Here is a 27491-nt window from a genome sequence, read left to right as displayed (position 1 = left end):
CCAGTGTCTGTCCGAGGCCCTGTAGTCTGGTAGCTTGGTAGGGTCAGACACAGTTGGAACAGTACTATCCTCATAGAGCCCAGTGTCTGTCCGAGGCCCTGTAGTCTGGTAGCTTGGTAGGGTCAGACACAGTTGGAACAGTACTATCCTCATAGAGCCCAGTGTCTGTCCGAGGCCCTGTAGTCTGGTAGCTTGGTAGGGTCAGACACAGTTGGAACAGTACTATCCTCATAGCGCCCAGTGTCTGTCTGAGGCCCTGTAGTCTGGTAGCTTGGTAGGGTCAGACACAGTTGGAACAGTACTATCCTCATAGAGCCCAGTGTCTGTCTGAGGCCCTGTCGTCTGGTAGCTTGGTAGGGTCAGACACAGTTGGAACAGTACTATCCTCATAGAGCCCAGTGTCTGTCTGAGGCCCTGTCGTCTGGTAGCTTGGTAGGGTCAGACACAGTTGGAACAGTACTATCCTCATAGAGCCCAGTGTCTGTCTGAGGCCCTGTCGTCTGGTAGCTTGGTAGGGTCAGACACAGTTGGAACAGTACTATCCTCATAGAGCCCAGTCACTGTCTGAGGCCCTGTAGTCTGGTAGCTTGGTAGGGTCAGACACAGTTGGAACAGTACTATCCTCATAGAGCCCAGTCACTGTCCGAGGCCCTGTCGTCTGGTAGCTTGGTAGGGTCAGACACAGTTGGAACAGTACTATCCTCATAGAGCCCAGTGTCTGTCTGAGGCCCTGTCGTCTGGTAGCTTGGTAGGGTCAGACACAGTTGGAACAGTACTATCCTCATAGAGCCCAGTCACTGTCCAAGGCCCTGTAGTCTGGTAGCTTCACACTGATTTAAACAACATGTGTTTATTTAACCTTTATTTAATAAGAGGGACTGATAAGCAGGCCCTCTGGCCACTTCTTTTCATCTGAAACACAATGAGCCCCATTGATGGACAGGCTGACATTCCATTTGACTGATTCATTGTCGCAATTTTCACCCTATTCCCTATAGGCCTCGGTCAAAAGTAGTGCACTACATAGGGAATAGGGGGCCATTTGGGACGCAACCCCTGATGTTCCTCTGGAGACTCCCTCCAATCCTCTTGCTCTCCTGTACAGGAAAATACATGATACCGGAGACTCCCTCCAATCCTCCTGCTCTCCTATACAGGAAAATACATGATACTGGAGACTCCCTCCAATCCCCTGCTCTCCTGTACAGGAAAATACATGATACTGGAGACTCCCTCCAATCCTCCTGCTCTCCTATACAGGAAAATACATGATACTGGAGACTCCCTCCAATCCCCTGCTCTCCTGTACAGGAAAATACATGATACTGGAGACTCCCTCCAATCCTCCTGCTCTCCTATACAGGAAAATACATGATACTGGAGACTCCCTCCAATCCCCTGCTCTCCTGTACAGGAAAATAGATGATACTGGAGACTCCCTCCAATCCTCCTGCTCTCCTGTACAGGAAAATACATGATACTGGAGACTCCCTCCAATCCTCCTGCTCTCCTATACAGGAAAATACATGATACCGGAGACTCCCTCCAATCCCCTGCTCTCCTGTACAGGAAAATACATGATACTGGAGACTCCCTCCAATCCTCCTGCTCTCCTATACAGGAAAATACATGATACTGGAGACTCCCTCCAATCCTCCTGCTCTCCTGTACAGGAAAATACATGATACTGGAGACTCCCTCCAATCCTCCTGCTCTCCTGTACAGGAAAAAACATGATACTGGAGACTCCCTCCAATCCCCTGCTCTCCTATACAGGAAAATACATGATACTGGAGACTCCCTCCAATCCCCTGCTCAGAAAAGACATGAGACTTCTATAGCCAGCATTCACAGACAAATGTCTCCAGCTGCTCATTTTGACTGATAAAAGGTTTTTGGTACTTTTTGGGGCGGGTACATTGTGGTACTTGTCATTTTTATGCTAATTCTGTGGTTATGAGTCATTCATGTTTATAACAGGGTTTGGGTTCTCCCTGGTTGGCTGGTGAGTCATTCATGTTTATAACAGGGTTTGGATTCTCTCTGGTTGGCTGGTGAGTCATTCATGTTTATAACAGGGTTTGGATTCTCTCTGGTTGGCTGGTGAGTCATTCATGTTTATAACAGGGTTTGGAGTAAATGTGGACACTTTTTTTCTCTACACTGTTCATTGTGACGATAAACGGTTGTAGCTTGTTTTTCCCCCCACAGTTACTTGGTTGTTCAATGCAAATGCTCTAGTGATGAGTCATGGATGTTTACAGCAGGGTAGGAGGGATTCTCCCTGGTCGGCTGGTATATCACAGATTGTCCCTGGTTGGCTGGTATATCACAGATTGTCCCTGGTTGGCTGGTATATCACAGATTGTCCCTGGTTGGCTGGTATATCACAGATTGTCCCTGGTTGGCTGGTATATCACAGATTGTCCCTGGTTGGCTGGTATATCACAGATTGTCCCTGGTTGGCTGGAATATCACAGATTGTCCCTGGTTGGCTGGTATATCACAGATTGTCCCTGGTTGGCTGGTATATCACAGATTGTCCCTGGTTGGCTGGTATATCAGAGATTGTCCCTGGTTGGCTGGTATATCACAGATTGTCCCTGGTTGGCTGGTATATCAGAGATTGTCCCTGGTTGGCTGGTATATCACAGATTCTCCCTGGTTGGCTGGTATATCACAGATTCTCCCTGGTTGGCTGGTATATCACAGATTGTCCCTGGTTGGCTGGTATATCACCGATTGTCACTGGTTGGCTGGTATATCAGAGATTGTCCCTGGTTGGCTGGTATATCACAGATTGTCCCTGGTTGGCTGGTATATCACAGATTGTCCCTGGTTGGCTGGTATATCAGAGATTGTCCCTGGTTGGCTGGTATATCACCGATTGTCCCTGGTTGGCTGGTATATCACAGATTGTCCCTGGTTGGCTGGTATATCAGAGATTGTCCCTGGTTGGCTGGTATATCACCGATTGTCCCTGGTTGGCTGGTATATCACCGATTGTCCCTGGTTGGCTGGTATATCACCGATTGTCCCTGGTTGGCTGGTATATCAGAGATTGTCCCTGGTTGGCTGATGTATCAGAGAATGGCTGGTATATCACAGATTGTCCCTGGTTGGCTGGTATATCAGAGATTGTCCCTGGTTGTCTGATGTATCCGAGAATGTCCCTGGTTGGCTGGTATATCAGAGATTGTCCCTGGTTGGCTGATGTATCAGAGATTCTTACTGGTTGGCTGATGTATCAGAGATTCTTACTGGTTGGCTGATGTATCAGAGATTCTTACTGGTTGGCTGATGTATCAGAGATTCTTACTGGTTGGCTGATGTATCAGAGATTGTCCCTGGTTTTTTTATTTTTTTTATTTCACCTTTATTTAACCGGGTAGGCCAGTTGAGAACACCTTTATTTAACCAGGTAGGCTAGTTGAGAACACCTTTATTTAACCAGGTAGGCTAGTTGAGAACACCTTTATTTAACCAGGTAGGCTAGTTGAGAACACCTTTATTTAACCAGGTAGGGCTAGTTGAGAACACCTTTATTTAACCAGGTAGGCTAGTTGAGAACACCTTTATTTAACCAGGTAGGCTAGTTGAGAACACCTTTATTTAACCAGGTAGGCTAGTTGAGAACACCTTTATTTAACCAGGTAGGCTAGTTGAGAACACCTTTATTTAACCAGGTAGGCTAGTTGAGAACAAGTTCTCATTTGCAACTGCGACCTGGCCAAGATAAAGCATAGCAGTGTGAGCATACAACAAAGAGTTACACATGGAGTAAACAATTAACAAGTCAATAACACAGTAGAAAACAAAGGGGGGGTCTATATACAATGTGTGCAAAAGGCATGAGGTAGGCAAATAATTACAATTTTGCAGATTAACACTGGAGTGATAAAAGATCAGATGGTCATGTACAGGTAGAGATATTGGTGTGCAGAAGAGCAGAAAAGTAAATAAATAAAAACAGTATGGGGATGAGGTAGGTGAAAAGGGTGGGCTATTTACCAATAGACTATGTACAGCTGCAGCGATCGGTTAGCTGCTCAGATAGCTGATGTTTGAAGTTGGTGAGGGAGATAAAAGTCTCCAACTTCAGCGATTTTTGCAATTCGTTCCAGTCACAGGCAGCAGAGTACTGGAACGAAAGGCGGCCAAATGTTGGCTGATGTATCAGAGATTCTCCCTGGTTGGCTGATGTATCAGAGATTCTTACTGGTTGGCTGATGTATCAGATTCTCCCTGGTTGGCTGATGTATCAGAGATTGTCCCTGGTTGGCTGATGTATCAGAGATTCTCCCTGGTTGGCTGATGTATCAGAGATTCTCCCTGGTTGGCTGATGTATCAGAGATTCTTACTGGTTGGCTGATGTATCAGAGATTCTTACTGGTTGGCTGATGTATCAGAGATTCTCCCTGGTTGGCTGATGTATCAGAGATTGTCCCTGGTTGGCTGATGTATCAGAGATTGTCCCTGGTTGGCTGATGTATCAGAGATTCTCCCTGGTTGGCTGATGTATCAGAGATTCTTACTGGTTGGCTGATGTATCAGATTCTCCCTGGTTGGCTGATGTATCAGAGATTGTCCCTGGTTGGCTGATGTATCAGAGATTGTCCCTGGTTGGCTGATGTATCAGAGATTCTCCCTGGTTGGCTGATGTATCAGAGATTCTCCCTGGTTGGCTGATGTATCAGAGATTCTTACTGGTTGGCTGATGTATCAGAGATTGTCCCTGGTTGGCTGATGTATCAGAGATTGTCCCTGGTTGGCTGATGTATCAGAGATTCTCCCTGGTTGGCTGATTTATCGGAGATTCTCCCTGGTTGGCTGATGAGCCGGTAAGAGAGAGAGATATATATCCCCGAGGATATGAGCCAGGCAGGGTGCATGAGAACATAGGCCTAATTAACAGCGACTTCGTTATCTGTCAGCGACTGCTTAGTGCTACAGGAACTGCCTAGTGTTGCATGTAATGATGATTATGATCATGTCATGATACATTAAATGAGAGATAGTCCTCTATCAGCCCACATCTGTTTGGTGGTTCATAACAGTAGAAACATTCCACATTAACCCATAGCTGTTTAGTGGTTCATTATGATGGAAACATTCTACATTAACCCCCATTTTATTGAGGTGTGATCTCCTTCATTCCTTCCCTCCCCCTCTCCTTCTCTCCCTCTCCCTCTCCTTCCCCCACTCCCTCCCTCTCCCCTTTCCCCTTTCCCCTTTCCCCTTTCCCCTCCCTCCCTCCCTCCCTCCCTCCCTCCCTCCCTCCCTCCCTCCCTCCCTCCCTCCCTCCCTCCCTCCCTCCCTCCCTCCCTCCCTCCCTACTCCCTTTCCCCTCCCTCCCTCTCCCCTCCCCTCCCCCCTCCCTCCCCCCCTCCCTCCCTCCCTCCCTCCCTCCATCCTTCTCTCCCTCGCTCCCTCGCTCCCTCCCTCTCTCCCTACTCCCTTTCCCCTCCCTCCCTCCCTCCCTCCCTCCCTCCCTCCCTCCCTCCCTCCCTCCCTACTCCCTCCCTCCCTCCCTCCCTCCCTCCCACCCTCCAGGTCTGTTTAGCAGGTATCCTGAGGAGGACTATGAGTCCTTCCCCCTGCCTGAGTCCGTGCCTCTGTTCTGTCTGCCCATGGGGGCCACCATCGAGGCCTGGCCGGCCCAAACCAAATACCCCCTGCCTGTCTTCTCCACCTTCGTACTGACCGGATCCTCTGGAGAGAAGGTAACACACACACACACACACACACACACACACTTTGGAGAATGGTTATTCCACCATGCACACCCGTCCACATGCACGCACTAGGTCCAAGGAATGTTATCTTAACAAACAAACACATACACACACTCTCATACATGTGGACACACATACACACACTCTCATACATGTGGACACACATACACACACTCTCATACATGTGGACACGCATCCACACACTCTCATACATGTGGACACGCATACACACACTCTCATACATGTGGACACACATACACACACTCTCATACATGTGGACACGCATCCACACACTCTCATACATGTGGACACCCATACACACACTCTCATACATGTGGACACACATACACACACTCTCATACATGTGGACACACATACACACACTCTCATACATGTGGACACGCATCCACACACTCTCATACATGTGGACACACATACACACACTCTCATACATGTGGACACGCATCCACACACTCTCATACATGTGGACATGCATCCACACACTCTCATACATGTGGACACGCATCCACACACTCTCATACATGTGGACACACATACACACACTCTCATACATGTGGACACGCATCCACACACTCTCATACATGTGGACACGCATCCACACACTCTCATACATGTGGACACACATACACACACTCTCATAAATGTGGACACACATACACACACTCTCATAAATGTGGACACACATCCACACACTCTCATAAATGTGGACACACATACACACACTCGGACACACATACACACACTCTCACACATTTGGACACACATACACACCTCCTAATCCCCAAGAACGCTTATACCTCCTACATACACACACATGCAGTTAACCTCCAAGGAATGTTATCCCACCGAACACACACACGCTGACACACACACACACACACCTACGCATTTGTATTTTTTATGGATCCCCATTAGTTCCTGCCAAGGTAGCAGATACTCTTCCTGGGGTTTATTATGGATCCCCATTAGTTCCTGCCAAGGCAGCAGCTACTCTTCCTGGGGTTTATTATGGATCCCCATTAGTTCCTGCCAAGGCAGCAGCTACTCTTCCTGGGGTTTATTATGGATCCCCATTAGTTCCTGCCAAGGCAGCAGCTACTCTTCCTGGGGTTTATTATGGATCCCCATTAGTTCCTGCCAAGGAAGCAGCTACTCTTCCTGGGGTTTATTATGGATCCCCATTAGTTCCTGCCAAGGCAGCAGCTACTCTTCCTGGGGTTTATTATGGATCCCCATTAGTTCCTGCCAAGGCAGCAGCTACCCTTCCTGGGGTTTATTATGGATCCCCATTAGTTCCTGCCAAGGCAGCAGCTACTCTTCCTGGGGTTTATTATGGATCCCCACTAGTTCCTGCCAAGGCAGCAGCTACTCTTCCTGGGGTTTATTATGGATCCCCATTAGTTCCTGCCAAGGCAGCAGCTACTCTTCCTGGGGTTTATTATGGATCCCCATTAGCTGTTGCCAAGGCAGCAGCTACTCTTCCTGGGGTTTATTATGGATCCCCATTAGTTCCTGCCAAGGCAGCAGATACTCTTCCTGGGGTTTATTATGGATCCCCATTAGCTGTTGCCAAGGCAGCAGCTACTCTTCCTGGGGTTTATTATGGATCACCACTAGTTCCTGCCAAGGCAGCAGCTACTCTTCCTGGGGTTTATTATGGATCACCACTAGTTCCTGCCAAGGCAGCAGCTACTCTTCCTGGGGTTTATTATGGATCCCCATTAGTTCCTGCCAAGGCAGCAGCTACTCTTCCTGGGGTTTATTATGGATCCCCATTAGTTCCTGCCAAGGCAGCAGCTACTCTTCCTGGGGTTTATTATGGATCCCCATTAGTTCCTGCCAAGGAAGCAGCTACTCTTCCTGGGGTTTATTATGGATCCCCATTAGTTCCTGCCAAGGCAGCAGCTACCCTTCCTGGGGTTTATTATGGATCCCCATTAGTTCCTGCCAAGGCAGCAGCTACTCTTCCTGGGGTTTATTATGGATCCCCACTAGTTCCTGCCAAGGCAGCAGCTACTCTTCCTGGGGTTTATTATGGATCCCCATTAGTTCCTGCCAAGGCAGCAGCTACTCTTCCTGGGGTTTATTATGGATCCCCATTAGCTGTTGCCAAGGCAGCAGCTACTCTTCCTGGGGTTTATTATGGATCCCCATTAGTTCCTGCCAAGGCAGCAGATACTCTTCCTGGGGTTTATTATGGATCCCCATTAGCTGTTGCCAAGGCAGCAGCTACTCTTCCTGGGGTTTATTATGGATCACCACTAGTTCCTGCCAAGGCAGCAGCTACTCTTCCTGGGGTTTATTATGGATCACCACTAGTTCCTGCCAAGGCAGCAGCTACTCTTCCTGGGGTTTATTATGGATCACCACTAGTTCCTGCCAAGGCAGCAGCTACTCTTCCTGGGGTTTATTATGGATCCCCATTAGTTCCTGCCAAGGCAGCAGCTACTCTTCCTGGGGTCTAAATACATTAAAGCACTTACTGTACATCACATATAAAACAAAAGATATGGTGTGTGTAAAACCACTATACAATAATATTACACTGTGTGTGTGTGTGTGTGTCTGTGTGTGTGTGTGTGTGTGTGTGTGTGTGTGTGTGTGTGTGTGTGTGTGTGTGTGTGTGTGTGTGTGTGTGTGTGTGTGTGTGTGTGTGTGTGTGTGTGTGTGTGTGTGTGTCTGTGTGTGTGTGTGTGTGTGTGCGTGTGTGTGTGTGTGTGTCTCTTCACAGTCCCCGCTGTTCCATAAGGTGTATATTTACCTGCTTTTTAAATCTGATTCTACTGCTGCATCAGTTACCTGATGTGGAATAGAGTTCCATGTAGTCATGGCTCTATGTAGTACTGTGGAATAGAGTTCCATGTAGTCATGCCTCTATGTAGTACTGTGGAATAGAGTTCCATGTAGTCATGGCTCTATGTAGTTCTGTGGAATAGAGTTCCATGTGGTCATGGCTCTATGTAGTACCGTGGAATAGAGTTCCATGTGGTCATGGCTCTATGTAGTACCGTGGAATAGAGTTCCATGTGGTCATGGCTCTATGTAGTACCGTGGAATAGAGTTCCATGTAGTCATGGCTCTATGTAGTACTGTGGAATAGAGTTCCATGTGGTCATGGCTCTATGTAGTACTGTGGAATAGAGTTCCATGTAGTCATGGCTCTATGTAGTACTGTGCGCCTCCCATAGTCTGTTCTGGACTTGGGGACTGTGAAGAGACCTCTGGTGGCATGTCTACCTCTTGTGGCAGGCATTGACACATTCACACACAACAACAGCTGAGGAGGACCTCAGCCAAAACATTACCCATACTGGGGCACCAGGAAACCACGGTGACGCACAGCACATGCCAGCAGCGAAAGTGGGTCACACACACACACACATACACACACACACACACACACACACACAAGAATGAAATGGAACAGATACAACCAGAAATAGATAGGCAGTCACAGCTGCCGGAAGGATCTTGGCTTCAAAGAGTAACCACCAAGGAGAAACACCACGGTGACAGGCAGCAAGGTAACAGCTAGCTAGTAGCTTGATTGAGCTTGCCGAGGCTTAGTGGACCTATTTAATACTACCTAAAATACAACCCCAACCCCGGTCTGACCCAACTGTGAGTGCGGTAGGTGAGCTGTGTTTTCCTGGCCAAGGTCGTAGAGACAGTCAGGAGGTCCTGGTGTACTGCCCCTCATTCTGCACACAGACCAGGCTTACCTTTAAACTGAGCTTGTCAGCCACTGACCCAGACATTTACTAACACAAAGTATGAACACTTTACAAGACAGCATACAAGACAGTGCAGACTGTACACACAGGCAGAACACACCCTCTGACTGAAGGCTGTTCTATACGAGACTGTACACACAGGCAGAACACACCCTCTGACTGAAGGCTGTTCTGTACTAGACTGTACACACAGGCAGAACACACCCTCTGACTGAAGGCTGTTCTGTACTAGACTGTACACACAGGCAGAACACACCCTCTGACTGAAGGCTGTTCTGTACTAGACTGTATACACAGGGAGAACACACCCTCTGACTGAAGGCTGTTCTGTACTAGACTATACCCTCTGTTACCTGACTATACCCTCTTCTGGGAACAGTTAGAAAACGACCTAAACACTGTAGGAGATCAGAAAAGCCTTTTGGCTGTGATCCACAGACTGTATATTATGATGTTATGTGATCTGTCTCTAAGAGCATAATACTGGGTTTCCAGGAATCAAATTGCACTGTGTTTGTCTCTAGGATTTAGGCTAGATTTAGAATGTGTAGAGAGAGAAGGTAAAAACACAGAGAGAGAGTAACCTAGCTGGTACAAGGTCAGATATAGACAGAGAGAGTAAAGACAGAGAGAGAGGGTAACCTAGCTGGTACAAGGTCAGATATAGACAGCGAGAGTAAAGACAGAGAGAGAGGGTAACCTAGCTGCTACAAGGTCAGATATATGTATTTCTTTTTAAATGCTCAGGGATTTGTCTGCATAGAAAATGATTGGGCGGGCCTCTTAAGTCCAAAGAGGGCTCCTTGCCAAGCCCCCGGCCACACCCACCCCCTAAATCCCTTTTTGATCCAGAGAAAACCCTGATTCTTATTTAAGTTTCACTGAGAAGCACAGTGATTAATGGTTGATTATGGTGCACTAGATACAAGTATTACAAGACTAACTCTGTGTGGTTCATGTATGTTCTCCAGTCAGAGTGTGAGCGGTCGGAGGTCCGTCTCATCGCTCACGGGGCGCCGCTCCACGTCCTTTCCAACCGCTCTGCTAAAAACCGCTTCTCGCTCACAGGAAGGAAAAATATTATGTCGCTCCAAATTCCCTCCGTTCATTATAATCACCATTTAACCATCACCCATCTATTGTTGTCACTACCGGGACCTACCATTTAACCAACACCCATCTATTGTTGTGACTTCCGGGACCTACCATTTAACCGTCACCCATCTATTGTTGTGACTGCCTGGACATACCATTTAACCAACACCCATCTATTGTTGTGACTTCCTAGACATACCATTTAACCAACACCCATCTATTGTTGTGACTACCTGGACATACCATTTAACCAACACCCATCTATTGTTGTGACTGCCTGGACATACCATTTAACCAACACCCATCTATTGTTGTGACTTCCTAGACATACCATTTAACCAACACCCATCTATTGTTGTGACTTCCTAGACATACCATTTAACCAACACCCATCTATTGTTGTGACTACCTGGACATACCATTTAACCAACACCCATCTATTGTTGTGACTACCTGGACATACCATTTAATCAACACCCATCTATTGTTGTGAGTACCGGGACCTACCATTTAACCAACACCCATATATTGTTGTGACTACCGGGACCTACCATTTAACCAACACCCATCTATTGTTGTGACTACCTGGACCTACCATTTAACCAACACCCATCTATTGTTGTGACTACCAGGACCTACCATTTAACCAACACCCATCTATTGTTGTGACTACCTGGACCTACCATTTAACCAACACCCATCTATTGTTGTGACTACCTGGACATACCATAAACACTCTGAATAGACTACATGTCATATTAAACACTCTGAATAGACTACATGTCATATTAAACACTCTGAATAGACTACATGTCATATTAAACACTCTGAATAGACTACATGTCATATTAAACACTCTGAATAGACTACATGTCATATTAAACACTCTGAATAGACTACATGTCATATTAAACACTCTGAATAGACTACATGTCATATTAAACACTCTGAATAGACTACATGTCATATTAAACACTCTGAATAGACTACATGTCATATTAAACACTCTGAATAGACTACATGTCATATTAAACACTCTGAATAGACTACATGTCATATTAAACACTCTGAATAGACTACATGTCATATTAAACACTCTGAATAGACTACATGTCATATTAAACACTCTGAATAGACTACATGTCATATTAAACACTCTGAATAGACTACATGTCATATTAAACACTCTGAATAGACTACATGTCATATTAAACACTCTGAATAGACTACATGTCATATTAAACACTCTGAATAGACTACATGTCATATTAAACACTCTGAATAGACTACATGTCATATTAAACACTCTGAATAGACTACATGTCATATTAAACACTCTGAATAGACTACATGTCATATTAAACACTCTGAATAGACTACATGTCATATTAAACACTCTGAATAGACTACATGTCATATTAAACACTCTGAATAGACTACATGTCATATTAAACACTCTGAATAGACTACATGTCATATTAAACACTCTGAATAGACTACATGTCATATTAAACACTCTGAATAGACTACATGTCATATTAAACACTCTGAATAGACTACATGTCATATTAAACACTCTGAATAGACTACATGTCATATTAAACACTCTGAATAGACTACATGTCATATTAACACAGTTTCTTTATGAAAATATTTAGTGAACTCCATGACAATACCTAAAGCAAGGGGCTATAGCAACACACAAGTAGACTATACCCTGAGCTCATGAAGTGTGCGCTCCAGCCTTTGGGAAACTCACTCCGCGATCCAGTCAAATTGGACACCCTCCACTCCTCGCTCCACTCCTCGTTCCAGCTCCTCGCTCCACTCCTCGTTCCAGCTCCTCGCTCCACTCCTCGTTCCAGCTCCTCGCTCCACTCCTCGTTCCACTCCTCGCTCCACTCCTCGTTCCAGCTCCTCGCTCCACTCCTCGCTCCACTCCTCGCTCCACTCCTCGCTCCACTCCTCGTTCCACTCCTCGCTCCACTCCTCGTTCCACTCCTCGCTCCACTCCTCGCTCCAGCTCCTCGCTCCACTCCTCGCTCCAGCTCCTCGCTCCACTCCTCGCTCAACTCCTCGCTCCACTCCTCGTTCCAGCTCCTCGCTCCACTCCTCGTTCCACTCCTCGCTCCACTCCTCGTTCCACTCCTCGCTCCACTCCTCGTTCCAGCTCCTCGCTCCACTCCTCGCTCCACTCCTCGCTCCACTCCTCGTTCCAGCTCCTCGTTCCACTCCTCGCTCCAGCTCCTCGCTCCACTCCTCGTTCCACTCCTCGCTCCACTCCTCGTTCCACTCCTCGCTCCACTCCTCGCTCCAGCTCCTCGCTCCACTCCTCGCTCCAGCTCCTCGCTCCACTCCTCGTTCCACTCCTCGCTCCACTCCTCGTTCCAGCTCCTCGCTCCACTCCTCGTTCCACTCCTCGTTCCAGCTCCTCGCTCCACTCCTCGTTCCAGCTCCTCGCTCCACTCCTCACTCAACTCCTCGCTCCACTCCTCGCTCCACTCCTCGTTCCACTCCTCGCTCCAGCTCCTCGCTCCACTCCTCGTTCCACTCCTCGTTCCAGCTCCTCGCTCCACTCCTCGTTCCAGCTCCTCGCTCCACTCCTCGCTCCACTCCTCGCTCCACTCCCCGTTCCACTCCTCGCTCCTCGCTCAAGCTCCTCGCTCCGCTCCTCGTTCCACTCCTCGCTCCACTCCTCGCTCCGCTCCTCGTTCTGCTCCTCGCTCCAGCTCCTCGCTCCAGCTCCTCGCTCCGCCCCTCGCTCCACCCCTCGCTCCGCTCCTCGTTCCACTCCTCATTCCACTCCTCGCTCCACTCCTCGTTCCGCTCCTCGCTCCAGCTCCTCATACCACTCCTCGCTCCACTCCTCGTTCCACTCGACTGACGTTCTCTGGTTCCAGTCAGCTGTATGGCAACAGATACATATGTGCCCCTACCTCTATGTACTAATGGATCCATCCTGATGTGTATCTGTGTTTCCTCATCTCAGGTGTACGGTGCAGCCATCCAGTTCTACGAGCCCTACTCCCAGGACTGTCTGACCGACCAGCAGCGCTCTCAGCTGGGTCTGCCGGGGCTGGACCACGGGCCCTCTTCCCCAGCCTCATCCCCAGCCACCTCCCCCTCCACCCCAGCTCCGGGCCCCAGAGCGCTACACACCAACAAGTGTATCTGTTTGCTGTCTCACTGGCCCTTCTTTGACGCCTTCCGCAAGTTCCTCACCTTCCTCTATCGATACTGCATCTCTGGACCTCACACCCTGCCCATCGAGAAGTGAGCACCGTGTGAATAATATATATTAGGACACAGCAGACATTTGTGGTGTCAACTGCAGCACTTGAACCCATTGGCCTTGGTGTTGCTAGGAACCATGCTGAGCCACGGTCCTTTATAAGTACACAGTGTTGTCAGTGACCCTGTATGACACTGCCTGTGTTGTCTGACAGCTCTGTATAGGACAGGCACCATACCCAGGCACTTTGTACATAGATATACTGTAGACACACTCCTAGAAGATTTAACAATTCCAAATGGTATCCAGTCCACTAAATAAACACCAGAGGCTATGTTTAGATCAAGTGTTTGCTGACAGTTCAACAGGGCATTGTGATGGTCAGGTGACAGTGTAGTGGCAGAACTCTATGTAAATCTACCCCCCCCCCATGTCCCAGACGGTGTGATGACAGATTATGCTCACCTCCTCCTCAGGGTTATTTCTGGCCTCATGTCCTGTAACTCTTCTCCTTCTTCTTCTCCTTCCTCTTCTTCTCCTTCCTCTTCTTCTTCTCCTTCCTCTTCTCCTTCCTCTTCTTCTTCTTCTTCCTTTTCTTTTCCTTCTTCTTCTCCTTCCTCTTCTCCTTCCTCTTCTCCTTCCTCTTCTTCTTCTCCTTCTTCTTCTTCTCCTTCCTTTTCTTTTCCTTCCTCTTCTCCTTCCTCTTCTTCTTCTTCTCCTTCCTCTTCTTCTTCTCCTTCCTTTTCTTTTCCTTCTTCTCCTTCCTCTTCTTCTTCTCCTTCCTTTTCTTTTCCTTCTTCTTCTCCTTCCTCTTCTTTTCCTTCTTCTTCTTCTTCTTCTTCTTCCTGTCAGGCACATCTCCCACTTCATGCACAAGGTCCCCTTCCCCTCCTCTCAGAGGCCCAGGATACTGGTGCAGGTGAGTTAAGGCATCCATGGTGCTGGCTGCTATGTTGTGTTTATGGTTTCTGTCAGTGTGTGTCTCTATTCACGACTAAACCATGTCTGACTCTGTCTTGATCATAATCATCATTCTTTTAACAGTGTTTTTCTCAAAGTTATTTACATTGTATTGAGGTAACGTACCCCCTTCTAGCACCAATCTCTGGCAACAGAGACAGTACCGGTTATATGGGAGTCTTTGATAACAGCCAAATGTAGCGCGGCAGCCATTTTGTGCCAGACCTGTCCCCACCACACTATACCCCCTTCTAGCACCAATCTCTGGCAACAGAGACAGTACCGGTTATATGGGAGTCTTTGATAACAGCCAAATGTAGCGCGGCAGCCATTTTGTGCCAGACCTGTCCCCACCACACTATACCCCCTTCTAGCACCAATCTCTGGCAACAGAGACAGTACTGGTTAAATGGGAGTCTTTGATAACATCCACCTGCGAAATGAAATGCGGCAGCCATTTTGTGCCAGACCTGTCCCCACCACACTATACCTCTGGTAATGTGTTGACATTCCCCAGCTCTCTCCTCACGACAGCCTGATGTTGAGCCAGCCTGTGTCATCCCCTCTACCACTCAGGTAAGACAGGTATCATATACACCGAGTGTACAAAACATTATGAACGTCTTCCTAATATTGACTTGCACAACCCCCCCTCCCCCCTTATGCCCTCAATTTGTCGGGGGATGGACTTTACACTCCAATGCTTCCCACAGTTGTGCCACGTTGGCAGGATGTCCATTGTGTGGTGGACCATTCTTGATTCACACAGGAAATTGTTGAGCGTGAAAACTCCGGCGGAGTTGCTGTTCTTGACACACTCAAACCGGTGCGCCTGGCACCTACTACCATAACCCTGTTCAAAGGAACTGAAATCTATTGTCTTTAACCTGTCACCTCCCCTTCATCTACACTGATTGAAGTGGATTTAACAGGTGTATATCATAATAAGAACAGTAGTGGTCCTATAGCAGTACCTTGAGGAACTCCAAAACATACCTTTAGATTGGTTTAAAGAATTGGACGAAGGTTTGGTGACTGCCGGTGAAGTTCATGGTATTAGTTATGGTATGATTAATTGATTGTATGGTTATTTTATGGTTATTTTATGGTATTAGTTATGGTATGGTTATTTTATGGTATTAGTTATGGTATGGTTAATTGATGGTATAGGTTATGGTATGGTTAATGTATGGTATTAGTTATGGTATGATTAATTGATGGTATTAGTTATGGTATGGTTAAGGTATGGTATATGTTATGGTATGATTAATTGATGGTATTAGTTATGGTATGGTTAATTTATGGTATTAGTTATGGTATGGTTAATTTATGGTATTAGTTATGGTATGGTTAATGTATGGTATTAGTTATGGTATGGTTAATGTATGGTATTAGTTATGATATGGTTAATTGATGGTATATGTTATGGTATGGTTAATTGATGGTATTAGTTATGGTATGGTTAATGTATGGTATTAGTTATGATATGGTTAATTGATGGTATATGTTATGGTATGGTTAATTGATGGTATATGTTATGATAGTGATGTAGTGTGTTAAACTCTTCTATGGCTGTGTTATGATGTGTTCATCTCTTCTATGGCTGTGTTCCAGTGGTGGTCGGTTTTCCATACTGCTGCAGAACCTCGGTCCGGAGAATGCTATAACGCTCCTGGTGTTTGCTGTGACAGAACATAAGATCCTGGTCCACTCTCTACGGCCCGCTGTTCTGACCAGTGTCACTGAGGCTCTGGTGGCTGTGAGTACCTCAGATATCAGCTGTTTAACACTATAGTACCTCAGATATCAGCTGTTTAACACTATAGAACCTCAGATATCAGCTGTTTAACACTATAATACCTCAGATATCAGCTGTTTAACACTATAGTACCTCAGATATCAGCTGTTCAACACTATAGTACCTCAGATATCAGCTGTTTAACACTATAGTACCTCAGATATCAGCTGTTTAACACTATAGTACCTCAGATATCAGCTGTTTAACACTATAATACCTCAGATATCAGCTGTTTAACACTATAGTACCTCAGATATCAGCTGTTTAATGCTATAGAACCTCAGATAACGGCTGTTTAACACTATAGTACCTCAGATATCAGCTGTTAAATGCTATAGTACCTCAGATAACGGCTATTTAACACTATAGAACCTCATATCAGTTGTTTGAATCTTTAGGACTTTTAGTAGTTGCTTGTGGTTTTAGAAGGTAGTTTAAATAATTTACTATGGCAGTTTGATAGTAGGGTTTAAATAATTAGCTATGGCAGTTTGATTGTAGGGTTTAAATAATTAGCTATGGCAGTTTGAAAGTAGGGTTTAAATAATTCGCTATGGCAGTTTGATAGTAGAAGTTAAATAATTCGCTATGGCAGTTTGAAAGTAGGGTTTAAATAATTCGCTATGGCAGTTTGAAAGTAGGGTTTAAATAATTCGCTATGGCAGTTTGATAGTAGAAGTTAAATAATTCGCTATGGCAGTTTGATAGTATTTTTAGTAGTAGCTAATAATTGTAGTATTGGTAATGTCTCTCAGTTTTGACAGTAGTTTTAAAGGTTCAGTTTCCTCATTTGACCTCTTTCTCTCCCCCTCAGATGATCTTCCCATTCCACTGGCCGTGTCCGTACATCCCTCTGTGCCCACTGGCTCTGGCAGGGGTCCTCTCCGCCCCCTGCCCCTTCATTGTGGGGGTCGACTCACGCTACTTTGACCTTTACGACCCCCCTCTGGACGTCAGCTGTGTCGACCTCGACACAAACACCATCTCCCAGTAAGCACAGCTTCTTCTGACACAAACACCATCTCCCAGTAAGCACAGCTTCTTCTGACACAAACACCATCTCCCAGTAAGCACAGCTTCTTCTGACACGAACACCATCTCCCAGTAAGCACAGCTTCTTCTGACACAAACACCATCTCCCAGTAAGCACAGCTTCTTCTGACACAAACACCATCTCCCAGTAAGCACAGCTTCTTCTGACACGAACACCATCTCCCAGTAAGCACAGCTTCTTCTGACACGAACACCATCTCCCAGTAAGCACAGCTTCTTCTGACACAAACACCATCTCCCAGTAAGCACAGCTTCTTCTGACACAAACACCATCTCCCAGTAAGCACAGCTTCTTCTGACACGAACACCATCTCCCAGTAAGCACAGCTTCTTCTGACACGAACACCATCTCCCAGTAAGCACAGCTTCTTCTGACACAAACACCATCTCCCAGTAAGCACAGCTTCTTCTGACACGAACACCATCTCCCAGTAAGCATTGCGGCGACTACCAACCCCCTGTTGTGTACTAGAATGGAATAGACTAAAGGTTTCTATCCATATAATGTGTAAAGTCTCTTTTTTGAGTACAGATTTTTTTTAGGTATCCTTTATTTAACTAGGCAAGTCAGTTAAGAACAAATTCTTACTTACAATGACGGCCTAGGAACAGTGGGTTAACTGCCTTGTTCAGGGGAACAGTGGGTTAACTGCCTTGTTCAGGGGAACAGTGGGTTAACTGCCTTGTTCAGGGGAACAGTGGGTTAACTGCCTTGTTCAGGGGAACAGTGGGTTAACTGCCTTGTTCAGGGGAACAGTGGGTTAACTGCCTTGTTCAGGGGAACAGTGGGTTAACTGCCTTGTTCAGGGGAACAGTGGGTTAACTGCCTTGTTCAGGGGAACAGTGGGTTAACTGCCTTGTTCAGGGGAACAGTGGGTTAACTGCCTTGTTCAGGGGAACAGTGGGTTAACTGCCTTGTTCAGGGGAACAGTGGGTTAACTGCCTTGTTCAGGGGAACAGTGGGTTAACTGCCTTGTTCAGGGGCAGAACGACAGACCTTGTCAGCTCGGGGATTCGATCTTGCAACCTTCCGGTAACTAGTCCAACTTTGCTAGTCCAACGCTCTAACCACTAGTCTACCTGCTGGTTACTAGTCCAACACTCTAACCAGTAGGCTACCTGCTGGTTACTAGTCCAACACTCTAACCACTAGGCTACCTGCTGGTTACTAGTCCAACACTCTAACCAGTAGGCTACCTGCTGGTTACTAGTCCAACATTGCTAGTCCAACGCTCTAACCAGTAGGCTACCTGCTGGTTACTAGTCCAACACTCTAACCACTAGGCTACCTGCTGGTTACTAGTCCAACGCTCTAACCAGTAGGCTACCTGCTGGTTACTAGTCCAACACTCTAACCACTAGGCTACCTGCTGGTTACTAGTCCAATGCTCTAACCACTAGGCTACCTGCTGGTTACTAGTCCAACACTCTAACCACTAGGCTACCTGCTGGTTACTAGTCCAACACTCTAACCACTAGGCTACCTGCTGGTTACTAGTCCAACACTCTAACCACTAGTCTACCTGCTGGTTACTAGTCCAACACTCTAACCACTAGGCTACCTGCTGGTTACTAGTCCAACGCTCTAACCACTAGGCTACCTGCTGGTTACTAGTCCAACACTCTAACCACTAGACTACCTGCTGGTTACTAGTCCAACGCTCTAACCACTAGGCTACCTGCTGGTTACTAGTCCAACAGTCTAACCACTAGGCTACCTGCTGGTTACTAGTCCAACAGTCTAACCACTAGGCTACCTGCTGGTTACTAGTCCAACACTCTAACCACTAGGCTACCTGCTGGTTACTAGTCCAACACTCTAACCACTAGGCTACCTGCTGCCCTTTGTGACTATGGCTTTCTGCTCAGTCCCCAACCAACTCTCACAGTATGACTCTCCAAGACTCTCCACTTAGCTAACGGGCTGAGAACAGTCAACCATAGTGAAGAGCCTCCATCCACTTAGCTAACGGGCTGAGAACAGTCAACCATAGTGAAGAACCTCCATCAACTTAGCTAACGGGCTGAGAACAGTACAGGGTCAACCATAATGAAGGGCCTCCATCCACTTAGCTAACGGGCTGAGAACAGTCAACCATAGTGAAGAGCCTCCATCCACTTAGCTAACGGGCTGAGAACAGTCAACCATAGTGAAGAGCCTCCATCCACTTAGCTAATTCCTCAAGGTGGGCTGTAACCCCAGTTGAGACAGTCTATTCCTCAAGGTGGGCTGTAACCCAGCTGAGACAGTCTATTCCTCAAGGTGGGCTGTAATCCAGTTGAGACAGTCTATTCCTCAAGGTGGGCTGTAACCCAGCTGAGACAGTCTATTCCTCAAGGTGGGCTGTAACCCAGTTGAGACAGTCTATTCCTCAAGGTGGGCTGTAACTGTAACCCCAGTTGAGACAGTCTATTCCTCACGGTGGGCTGTAAACCCAGTTGAGACAGTCTATTCCTCAAGGTGGGCTGTAACCCAGTTGAGACAGTCTATTCCTCAAGGTGGGCTGTAAACCCAGTTGAGACAGTCTATTCCCCAAGGTGGGCTGTAAACCCAGTTGAGACAGTCTATTCCTCAAGGTGGGCTGTAATCCAGTTGAGACAGTCTATTCCCCAAGGTGGGCTGTAAACCCCAGTTGAGACAGTCTATTCCGTAACCCAGTTGAGACAGTCTATTCCTCAAGGTGGGCTGTAACCCAGTTGAGACAGTCTATTCCTCAAGGTGGGCTGTAACTGTAACCCAGTTGAGACAGTCTATTCCTCAAGGTGGGCTGTAATCCCAGCTGAGACAGTCTATTCCTCAAGGTGGGCTGTAACTGTAACCCAGTTGAGACAGTCTATTCCTCAAGGTGGGCTGTAACCCAGTTGAGACAGTCTATTCCTCAAGGTGGGCTGTAACTGTAACCCAGTTGAGACAGTCTATTCCTCAAGGTGGGCTGTAATCCCAGCTGAGACAGTCTATTCCTCAAGGTGGGCTGTAACTGTAACCCAGTTGAGACAGTCTATTCCTCAAGGTGGGCTGTAACCCAGTTGAGACAGTCTATTCCTCAAGGTGGGCTGTAACCCAGCTGAGACAGTCTATTCCTCAAGGTGGGCTGTAACCCAGTTGAGACAGTCTATTCCTCAAGGTGGGCTGTAACCCTGCTGAGACAGTCTATTCCTCAAGGTGGGCTGTAATCCAGTTGAGACATTATATTCCTCAAGGTGGGCTGTAATCCCAGCTGAGACAGTCTATTCCTCAAGGTGGGCTGTGGAAGTGTTTTACACGGTAGGTCTTTAATCGACGGTGAAGAAAATGAGACTGTATTGCGTCGTGTTTGGCCACTGTAGGTGTAATGATAATAGTAGAATATATTCCATTTATCAGACGCTTTTATCCACAGCGATGTACTGTGTGCATCCATTTTCCATATGGGTCAAAGTTCAATCTGTTTCTGTGGTTCTAAGATATTTGGAGAAGTCTTGGAGGCAGCCGTCTCGAGGGTGGTCTCCTGCCCCTATCCTTCGCCAGTGTTAGTTTTGGGTGTGTTCCACCTCTCTGCACCTCTGGAGAACTGACCGTGTGTTTCTCCTTTTTCAGCAACGGAGATAAGAGGGCCCTGACCTGGAAGATCCTGCCAAAGAAAGCCTGTAAAAACCTGATGAATGTGCTGAACAATCTCTACCAGCAACTGGTGGACGGTGAGTAGAGGACCGTACTGTACTGTGTGGATAGAGGACTAAAGATTTCAGAATGAATAAACTGGGTCAAGTGTAGCCTGAGTTGCCAGATGTGACTCTGGTTCTGCCTCAGTTCGCTCCTTTAATATAACAAAGACAAAGGAGTTGGCAACAAAAAAAGATCTGGCAACCGCTTGGTTGGTTTGTCTTATATAGATCAAGAACACTTTTTTCAATAACACTCCTTTTCAAGGTCGACTTTGAAAGATTCTTTCAAGCTGATGTGTTTGACTCTAGGTGTTCTTCTTCTTCTAAATATGATAAGCCACTGTAGCAGTAGTGTAGGAGTACTTTACATTCAGCTTCCTATTCTTTCTCCAGTGTCTACCAAACAGACGGCAGGTCTATATTAAAGAACAGTGTTGTATCATTCTTCTTCTTCTCTCCTCTTCCTCTGTAACAAAACCACCAGTTAGTATTACATCATTATTCCTTTCTCTCTGCATTTCTCTCGCTCTCTTTTTCGCTGCATCTCTCTCGCTCTCTGCATCTCGCTCTCTCGCTCTCTCTCGCTCGCTGCATCTCTCTCTCCTTCTCTTTCTCTCTCACCCCCTCTATCTCCAACCTCCCCCCTCGCTCTCTTCTCTCTCTCTCTTGCTGCATCTCTCTCTCACTCTCTTTTTCTCTCACTCCTCTCTCTCCTCTCTCTCCTCTATCCCCCCTCGCTCTCTTCTCTCTCCTCTCTCTCTCTGTCTCTCCTCCCTCTCCTCCTCTCTCTCTCTCTGTCCTCTCTCCCCCCTCTCCACCCACTCCCTCTCCTCCTCTCTCTCTCTCTCTCCTCTATCCCCCCTCTCTTCCCCCTCGCTCTCTTCTCTCTCCTCTCTCTCTGTCTCTCCTCTCTCCCCCCTCGCTCTCTTCTCTCTCCTCTCTCTCTGTCTCTCCTCCCTCTCCTCCTCTCTCTCCCTCTGTCCTCTCTCCCCCCTCTCCCCCCACTCCCTCTCCCTACCTGCTCTATTTGTCTCCATTAGTTCAGTTGTGTTATTTATATCCTAGCCAGTAAACCTGCTGCCTGCTTATTGAGAAATCAAATACAAATACAAATCGAATAGTGTTACATTCTGAGACTCAGTGAGGCTGAAAATGTGTCCTGCCACTGCATTAGTGTTTAGGCTGGGAATATTGAACATCGATAGAGCTTGGCAGAGTGACAAGCTGAGTCTTATCTTTAGGGTCTTGTTTCTCAGAGGAAAACTAACTTCAGTAGAGATTTAAACTGTTGTGTTTCGTTATTTACCCTTTATCTAGTTCAACAACAACAAGACAGACAGAACCCAAACCCCTCACGTCATCAACTCAACTTTCATACGGACAGTCCTGCTTGTTTTAAGTTGTGTTTTAAACTGTCTTCATCTGTGACAGGTAGTTAAACATAGCAGATAAAATGTTAAGAACACCTTCCTAATATTATGTTGCTTAAAAATCCTTCTTTAACCGGTCTTCTCCACTTCATCTACACTGATTGAAGTGGATTTACCAAGTGACATCAGTAAGGGATCATATCTTTCACCTGGATTCACCTGGTCAGTCTATGTCATGGAAGGAGCAGGTGTTCCTAATGTTTTGTCCACCCATTGTATCTTCTAAGAGTGTTTTCCTCTATGTATCTCTGGAACTGCATGAGGGATGCATCCCACATGGCTCCCTGTTCCCTATGTAGTGCACTACATTAAGGAATATGGTGCCATTTGGGACAAACCCTAGAAGATATGTAAACAAAAAACATTTTTTCTATTGGTTCCCCCCAGATCAGCAGAACCAACAACCCTCTTTTCTATTGGTTCTCCCCAGATCAGCTTAACCAACAACGCACTTTTCTATTGGTTCTCCCCAAGTTGTTGGTCAGCATAACCAACAGCCCTCTTTTCTATTGGTTCTCCCCAGGTCAGCATTAACATCAACCCTATTTTCTATTGGTTCTTCCCAGATTGTTGGGCAGCATAACCAACAGCCCTCTTTTCTATTGGTTCTCCCCAGGTCAGCATAACCAACAGCCCTCTTTTCTATTGGTTCTCCCCAGGTCAGCATAACCAACAGCCCTCTTTTCTATTGGTACTCCCCAGGTCAGCATAACCAACAGCCCTCTTTTCTATTGGTTCCCCCCCAGGTCAGCAGCGTCCTGATGGCCTATTGGAGCTGAGTATGAGTGACTGTACAGAGCTGGCCTGTGGGAAGAGCCTCCACAGCCTGGAGATGGAGATACAGGAAGCCTTCCTCAGGTTCATGGCGGCCATCTTGAAAGGCTACCGCTCATACCTGAGACCCATCACCCAGGCCCCGTCTGAGAAGACTACTGACGCCTCCTCTCTCTTTGACCTGCAAGGTTAGTACCGGCTTGGTGTGTATGTGAGTCTCTGTGTGTGTGTGTGTGTGTGTGAGTCTATGTGTGTGTGACTCTCAGTGCATGTGCAGGTCTGGAGCTCTAGCTAGCTGCAGCTGTTCTCTGCTCCAGAGTCTGGACTGGGGCCAGTTGAAGCTGGCTAATACCACACCTGATAGAGTTGAATCTGGACTGGGGCCAGTTGAAGCTGGCTAATACCACACCTGATAGAGTTGAATCTGGACTGGGGCCAGTTGAAGCTGGCTAATACCACACCTGATAGAGTTGAATCTGGACTGGGGCCAGTTGAAGCTGGCTAATACCACACCTGATAGAGTTGAATCTGGATTGGGGACAGTTGAAGCTGGCTAATACCACACCTGATAGAGTTTAATCTGGACTGGGGCCAGTTGAAGCTGGCTAATACCACAGCTGATAGAGTTTAATCTGGACTGGGGCCAGTTGAAGCTGGCTAATACCACACCTGATAGAGTTGAATCTGGACTGGGGCCAGTTGAAGCTGGCTAATACCACAGCTGATAGAGTTGAATCTGGACTGGGGCCAGTTGAAGCTGGCTAATACCACACCTGATAGAGTTGAATCTGGATTGGGGACAGTTGAAGCTGGCTAATACCACACCTGATAGAGTTGAATCTGGACTGGGGCCAGTTGAAGCTGGCTAATACCACAGCTGATAGAGTTGAATCTGGACTGGGGCCAGTTGAAGCTGGCTAATACCACACCTGATAGAGTTGAATCTGGACTGGGGCCAGTTGAAGCTGGCTAATACCACAGCTGATAGAGTTGAATCTGGACTGGGGCCAGTTGAAGCTGGCTAATACCACAGCTGATAGAGTTGAATCTGGACTGGGGACAGTTGAAGCTGGCTAATACCATCCAATCTGCATTGTCTCTGGTGGGTAAACTAGTCAGACGGTCCTTTATTGTTAAAGACTGCAATGGCTAGCCGTAGCCAAGGACATGAGCATTCTCTAGTGGATGCTAGCCATGCTAGCCGTAGCCAAGGACATGAGCATTCTCTAGTGGATGCTAACCATGCTAGCTGTAGCCAAGGACATGTGCATTCTCTAGTGGATGCTAGCCATGCTAGCCGTAGCCAAGGACATGAGCATTCTCTAGTGGATGCTAGCCATGCTAGCCGTAGCCAAGGACATGAGCATTCTCTAGTGGATGCTAGCCATGCTAGCTGTAGCCAAGGACATGATCATTCTCTAGTGGATGCTAGCCATGCTAGCTGTAGCCAAGGACATGAGCATTCTCTAGTGGATGCTAACCATGCTAGCCGTAGCCAAGGACATGATCATTCTCTAGTGGATGCTAGCCATGCTAGCTGTAGCCAAGGACATGAGCATTCTCTAGTGGATGCTAACCATGCTAGCCGTAGCCAAGGGCTTCATCCCAAATGGCACCCTATCCCTTATTTAGTGCATTATTTTTGACCATGGCCCATAGCCAAGGACATGTGCATTCTCTAGTGGATGCTAGCTGTAGCCAAGGACATGTGCATTCTCTAGTGCATGCTAACCATGCTAGCTGTAGACAAGGAAATGAACATTCTTTAGTGGATGCTAACCATGCTAGCTGTAGCCAAGACATGTGCATTCTCTAGTGGATGCTAGCCATGCTAGCTGTAGCCAAGACATGAGCATTCTTTAGTGGATGCTGGCGATGCTAGCTGTAGCCAAGGACATGTGCATTCTCTAGTGGATGCTAACCATGCTAGCTGTAGTCAAGGACATGAGCATTCTCTAGTGGATGCTAACCATGCTAGCTGTAGACAAGGAAATGAACATTCTTTAGTGGATGCTAACCATGCTAGCTGTAGCCAAGACATGTGCATTCTCTAGTGGATGCTAGCCATGCTAGCTGTAGCCAAGACATGAGCATTCTTTAGTGGATGCTGGCGATGCTAGCTGTAGCCAAGGACATGTGCATTCTCTAGTGGATGCTAACCATGCTAGCTGTAGTCAAGGACATGAGCATTCTCTAGTGGATGCTAACCATGCTAGCTGTAGACAAGGAAATGAACATTCTTTAGTGGATGCTAACCATGCTAGCTGTAGCCAAGACATGTGCATTCTCTAGTGGATGCTAGCCATGCTAGCTGTAGCCAAGACATGAGCATTCTTTAGTGGATGCTGGCGATGCTAGCTGTAGCCAAGGACATGTGCATTCTCTAGTGGATGCTAGCCATGCTAGCTGTAGTCAAGGACATGAGCATTCTCTAGTGGATGCTAACCATGCTAGCTGTAGCCAAGGACATGAACATTCTCTAGTGGATGCTAGCCATGCTAGCTGTAGCCAAGGACATGAGCATTCTCTAGTGGATGCTAGCCATGCTAGTTGTAGCCAAGACATGAGCATTCTTTAGTGGATGCTGGCGATGCTAGCTGTAGCCAAGGACATGAAAATTCTCTCGTGGATGCTAGCCATGCTAGCTGTAGCCAAGGACATGTGCATTCTCTAGTGGATGCTAGCCATGCTAGCTGTAGCCAAGGACATGAAAATTCTCTCGTGGATGCTAGCCATGCTAGCTGTAGCCAAAGACATGTGCATTCTCTAGTGGATGCTAGCTGTAGCTAAGGACATGTTGGATATGAGGAGTGTGATCCTGACAAATAGGGATGAGGAGTTTAGAGAGACCTCTTCTGCAGTAGTGTTATGTAATGACTAGAGCTGAAAGACACACACACAAGTATGGGTAATGGGAGAATGTGCTTTCTCAACGTGTTTCTTTGGCCAAGTGGTGTGGGTGTATCTGTATCCATAGAGAATCTATCAGCTGTCCATTAGTATTACTGTAGGGACCCACAACAACACAAAGCTTGGCCTGCAGTGTGAGCCAATGACCAACCATCCTCCCCACTCCCCCTGGCCCTGTTTGTCCTGCAGGTCAGCTGTTAGGCAGGTCAGGTCAGCTGTTAGTCAGGTCAGGTCAGCTGTTAGTCAGGTCAGGTCAGCTGTTAGTCAGGTCAGCTGTTAGTCAGGTCAGGTCAGCTGTTAGTCAGGTCAGCTGTTAGTCAGGTCAGGTCAGCTGTTAGTCAGGTCAGCTGTTAGTCAGGTCAGGTCAGCTGTTAGTCAGGTCAGGTCAGCTGTTAGTCAGGTCAGGTCAGCTGTTAGTCAGGTCAGCTGTTAGTCAGGTCAGCTGTTAATCATGTCAGCTGTTAGTCAGGTCAGCTGTTAATCATGTCAGCTGTTAGTCAGGTCAGGTCAGCTGTTAGTCAGGTCAGGTCAGCTGTTAGTCAGGTCAGGTCAGCTGTTAGTCAGGTCAGCTGTTAGTCAGGTCAGGTCAGCTGTTAGTCAGGTCAGGTCAGCTGTTAGTCAGGTCAGGTCAGCTGTTAGTCAGGTCAGCTGTTAGTCAGGTCAGGTCAGCTGTTAGTCAGGTCAGCTGTTAGTCAGGTCAGCTGTTAATCATGTCAGCTGTTAGTCAGGTCAGGTCAGCTGTTAATCATGTCAGCTGTTAATCATGTCAGCTGTTAATCATGTCAGCTGTTAGTCAGGTCAGCTGTTAGTCAGGTCAGGTCAGCTGTTAGTCAGGTCAGGTCAGCTGTTAGTCAGGTCAGCTGTTAGTCAGGTCAGGTCAGCTGTTAGTCAGGTCAGCTGTTAATCATGTCAGCTGTTAGTCAGGTCAGCTGTTAATCATGTCAGCTGTTAGTCAGGTCAGCTGTTAATCAGGTCAGCTGTTAGTCAGGTCAGGTCAGCTGTTAATCATGTCAGCTGTTAGTCAGGGCAGCTGTTAGTCAGGTCAGCTGTTAAATCATGTCAGCTGGGTTTAACAATTAAGGAAGTCACTTCCCTGTTTTGCA

The 27491-nt window shown here is 47.0% G+C and overlaps 1 protein-coding gene across 3 annotated transcripts in view; it reads left to right on the top strand.

Moving 5' to 3' along the window:
* The window catches only part of LOC116362584 (C-myc promoter-binding protein), a 96824-nt gene that overhangs the window by 58777 nt on the left and 10556 nt on the right, over positions 1–27491 (top strand). For all 3 annotated transcript variants that reach the window (XM_031816663.1, XM_031816664.1, XM_031816665.1), the window contains 8 exons: positions 5555–5724; positions 13576–13859; positions 14671–14737; positions 15296–15354; positions 16393–16537; positions 17391–17566; positions 21207–21307; positions 23451–23666. In XM_031816663.1, coding sequence (XP_031672523.1) covers positions 5555–5724; positions 13576–13859; positions 14671–14737; positions 15296–15354; positions 16393–16537; positions 17391–17566; positions 21207–21307; positions 23451–23666 — 1218 coding nt within the window. The remainder of the gene's footprint in view (positions 1–5554; positions 5725–13575; positions 13860–14670; positions 14738–15295; positions 15355–16392; positions 16538–17390; positions 17567–21206; positions 21308–23450; positions 23667–27491) is intronic.

Source organism: Oncorhynchus kisutch, unplaced genomic scaffold (assembly GCF_002021735.2).
Source record: "Oncorhynchus kisutch isolate 150728-3 unplaced genomic scaffold, Okis_V2 scaffold849, whole genome shotgun sequence".
In the NCBI taxonomy this organism is placed as follows: Eukaryota; Metazoa; Chordata; class Actinopteri; order Salmoniformes; family Salmonidae; genus Oncorhynchus; species Oncorhynchus kisutch.
This window is presented reverse-complemented; position numbering and strand designations above follow the sequence as displayed.